Source organism: Sinocyclocheilus grahami, unplaced genomic scaffold (assembly GCF_001515645.1).
Source record: "Sinocyclocheilus grahami isolate Dianchi unplaced genomic scaffold, SAMN03320097.WGS_v1.1 scaffold251.1, whole genome shotgun sequence".
Taxonomy (NCBI): Eukaryota; Metazoa; Chordata; class Actinopteri; order Cypriniformes; family Cyprinidae; genus Sinocyclocheilus; species Sinocyclocheilus grahami.
In genome coordinates, this window is record NW_015505430.1 from 1012622 (window position 1) to 1016056 (window position 3435).

General features: G+C 34.6%; 1 protein-coding gene across 1 annotated transcript in view; it reads right to left on the minus strand.

Annotated features, from left to right (window-relative positions):
- Positions 1-3435, minus strand: part of trim109 (tripartite motif containing 109) — a 12056-nt gene that overhangs the window by 4746 nt on the left and 3875 nt on the right. The window contains exons 2-5 of the mRNA XM_016289783.1: positions 2415-2510; positions 2068-2301; positions 1074-1165; positions 873-988 (exon numbers count right to left, since the gene is read on the minus strand). Coding sequence (XP_016145269.1) covers positions 873-988; positions 1074-1165; positions 2068-2301; positions 2415-2510 — 538 coding nt within the window. The remainder of the gene's footprint in view (positions 1-872; positions 989-1073; positions 1166-2067; positions 2302-2414; positions 2511-3435) is intronic.

Here is a 3435-nt window from a genome sequence, read left to right on the forward strand (position 1 = left end):
AATATGTAATATAAGTCTCTGGTGTCCCCAGAATGTGTCTGTGAAGTTTCAGCTCAAAATACTCCACAGATCATTTATTATATCATTTTGAAAATGCCTATTTTGAGTGGAAGCAGAAACACGCTGTTTTTCGGCTCTGTCTCTTTAAATCCAAATGAGCTGCTGCTCCCCGCCCCCTTTTCCAGAATAGAGCTGCGCCTTTACAGCTGGTACCTGCTAAAAAACATCTGTTTTGGTTCTGATTATCATGTTTATCGCGCTGAAATCATGCGTTTTAAACCATATTAGTTTAAACTTCTGATATACGGTTTTCTGAGCGCACACATCCGAAGCACACAGACAGAAAGCGGCTGTCACAGCATGCGAATACTAAACTAAGTTCTCATTCACACACAAGTTTACGTTAAAAACACACACGAGTTACAAAAAAAACAGTCGGTTATGTCTGTGAAGGTAAACAGCTGGGAAATAAATTGCATGTTTATTTTAGATCTGTGTGGCAGCAGCAATATACAGTAAATAAATCAATAAATCAGTGTTGAAACTAGTTGTGCTGCATAATATTTTGAGCTGCATAACATAATGTGGGAACTGTAATACATTTTTAAAAAGCAAAGATGCATTACATTTATCAAAAGTGACAATGAAGACATTTCTAACGTTACAAAGTTAAAACATATTCAAACAGAAAATTTCACAATGTCAAAAATATGTTTTTACTGTATTTACAATCAAATAATGCAGTCTTGGTGAGCATAAGAAACCAGTAGTGTACAAATACCAATACTGTGAATTTGCTAAATGTTTATTTGCCTAATAAACATTTATACACTTTTACATATTGTCCACATTTGTATATCTGATGTCCTCACCTTGTTTAATAAAGCCCAGCATCTCCTTCCATACAATAAACTGCAAGTGAGTCTCATGGAGGCCAAGGAACAGAGAATTAGGTGTCAAATTCACGCTTTTCACTGCTGATTTGAACCTAAAATGCAGGAGATGAATGTAACTGATGAGATATTTACAGCACTGGTAATGGTTATCTGAAGCATTGCAGTATATTGTACTACTTGGTTGTTTGAGAAGCAATGTCATTATTTTCACAGCAGCTTTCTTTTTCTTTCATCTCTTCGACAAATTCCAGCCCTTTCTCAGTCCACCACTATAAGAGAAGTAGAACCAGACAAAGAAAATAGTTATCATTTAGAGAACAGCAGCTATGAATAACCTAGTGTTAGTTTTATATGCAACAATTATGTACTTTTTTTTCCTACTCCCAAAAATCACATTCTTAAAACTGCTTTTTCACTCTCAATATTCAATGTTCATAGTAGTAAATATTCTTTGAAGATACTAATATACACCTTTAAGAGTACAAATTAAGGTACAAAGGTGCCCCTTTAAGGGTACTTGCAAGTTGTTGTACCCCTAAAGATACATTTAAAAAAAAAAATGTCTTACTGTGTTGAGGTTACTGCATGCAATGACTAAAGATTGAATTGGATTGAATACATAATATATTTTTTAATATCCAATATTCCATATTTTAAATGTTCCATATGCTGGGGATTAAATATGTAGTAATTTTTAAATATATATATATATATATATATATATAATTTTTTAATTAATTTACTATTAAAAAAATAATAATAATACAGTTTTATAATGCTATTTAAATTTTGCAGATATATGTAACTAATATGCATGCATTTCATTTTTTGGAAACAAATGTCTTGTTTTGTTCATGGTAATTAAAGATTCTTATTCTAGTGAAAGGACTATATTCAGGGTAAAAAGTCCCCATGTTAGCATTTCACCCTTTCTTAGAAAGAAGTATAATTCATTTAATTATGTTTCTTCATCAATTTCATATTTTTTATTTTTATTTTTTTTTAAATAACAGTTTTTACAAATTTTAAAAATAAAAATATTTTGATATCAAGGAAAAACACATTTTTCCTTTTGGGGGATTTGACCTCATTGTAGCCTACTGCAATTATATCTATATGATGGACTCAGTTAATTGGACAAACTGTGCTGAATGCAAATGTTCGTTTGAACCTGCAGAAACCCATCTGGCTGATCAGTCTCAAAGACTGAGCGTAGAATCCCTTCCTTCTCTCTTCCGTCATTCATCTTCTCTTCTGTTTCTGCCCTGTTTCTTTTCATCTTTTCTATCATATCCTTCTCTTCTTTCTCCAGCATTTTCTTCACTTCTTCCTCCTTTTTCCTCAGAAACTGGTGCATCTCTTCAAACTGAGCAGAGATCTGAGCAGAGAGCTGCCGAGACCTTTCCTGAGAAACAAAACATATCACAGATAGTGATGAACCCTGCGATAGTCCTTTATGGAGTCTTTAGATGGATTGTGTGATCTGTTTTCCTCTTTTGTGTGAAGTGTATTTTTCACCTCAGTTTTAGAGATCTCATTCGTCTGTTTCTTGATAAGAGCCTGCAGCTCTTCATTCTCCTTCGACAGGAAGTTCAGAGGCTCTAACAATAAATTCTACAACACACAAGACAGACTTGTGGGCATCTGACATGAATATTGCATGCGTTAGCTTAAAGCAGCGCCGCTCAGTTCTGCTCCTAGAGATCTACAGCTTCCTGCAGAGGAGCAGGATAGAGCACTTATGACTTTAAGTATTAAATGTACAATTATGCATTTTGATATGTTGGGTAATAATATTTCAACATACATATTGATTAAAAGGATAGTTCACCCAAAACTGAAAATTCTGTCATCATTTACTCATCCTCAAGTTGTTCCAAACCTGAGTTTCTTTCTTCTGTTATGAAGAATGCTGGTAACAAAACCAGCAGTTTTGGTTGTATTTTTTTTACTATGGAAGTCAAAGGGGACCAGCAACTATTTGGTTACCAACATTCTTGAAAATATCTTCTTTTATGTTCAGCAGAGGAAAGAAACTCATACAGGTTTCTGTTCTGTTTTTTATTTCTGTTTGTTCCTCAGGTTCCATTGAGGAGGACTTAAAGGGGTCATATGATGTTGCTAAAAAGAACATTATTTTGTGTATTTGGTGTAATGAAATGTGTTTATGCGGTTTAAGGTTAAAAAAACACATTATTTTCCACATACTGTACATCATTGTTTCTCCTCTATGCCCCGCCTTTCTGAAACGTGTCGATTTTTACAAAGCTCATCATTATGAAAAGCAAGGTGTGCTGTGATTGGCCAGCTATCCAGTGCGTGGTGACTGGCCGAATACCTCAAGCGTGAGACGGAAATGTTACGCCCCTTACCATACTGTGATGATGCCCTGTCAGGCCGGAGCGATGATTCAAAAACATGAAAACCCATTATAAACGAGGCATTAGTTGCATCCAGTGGGGACATAATTATGGATTATAATGACTTATACTGTCTTTTTACGCGTTGCATTGCATCGCACCGCGTAAACATAAAACCA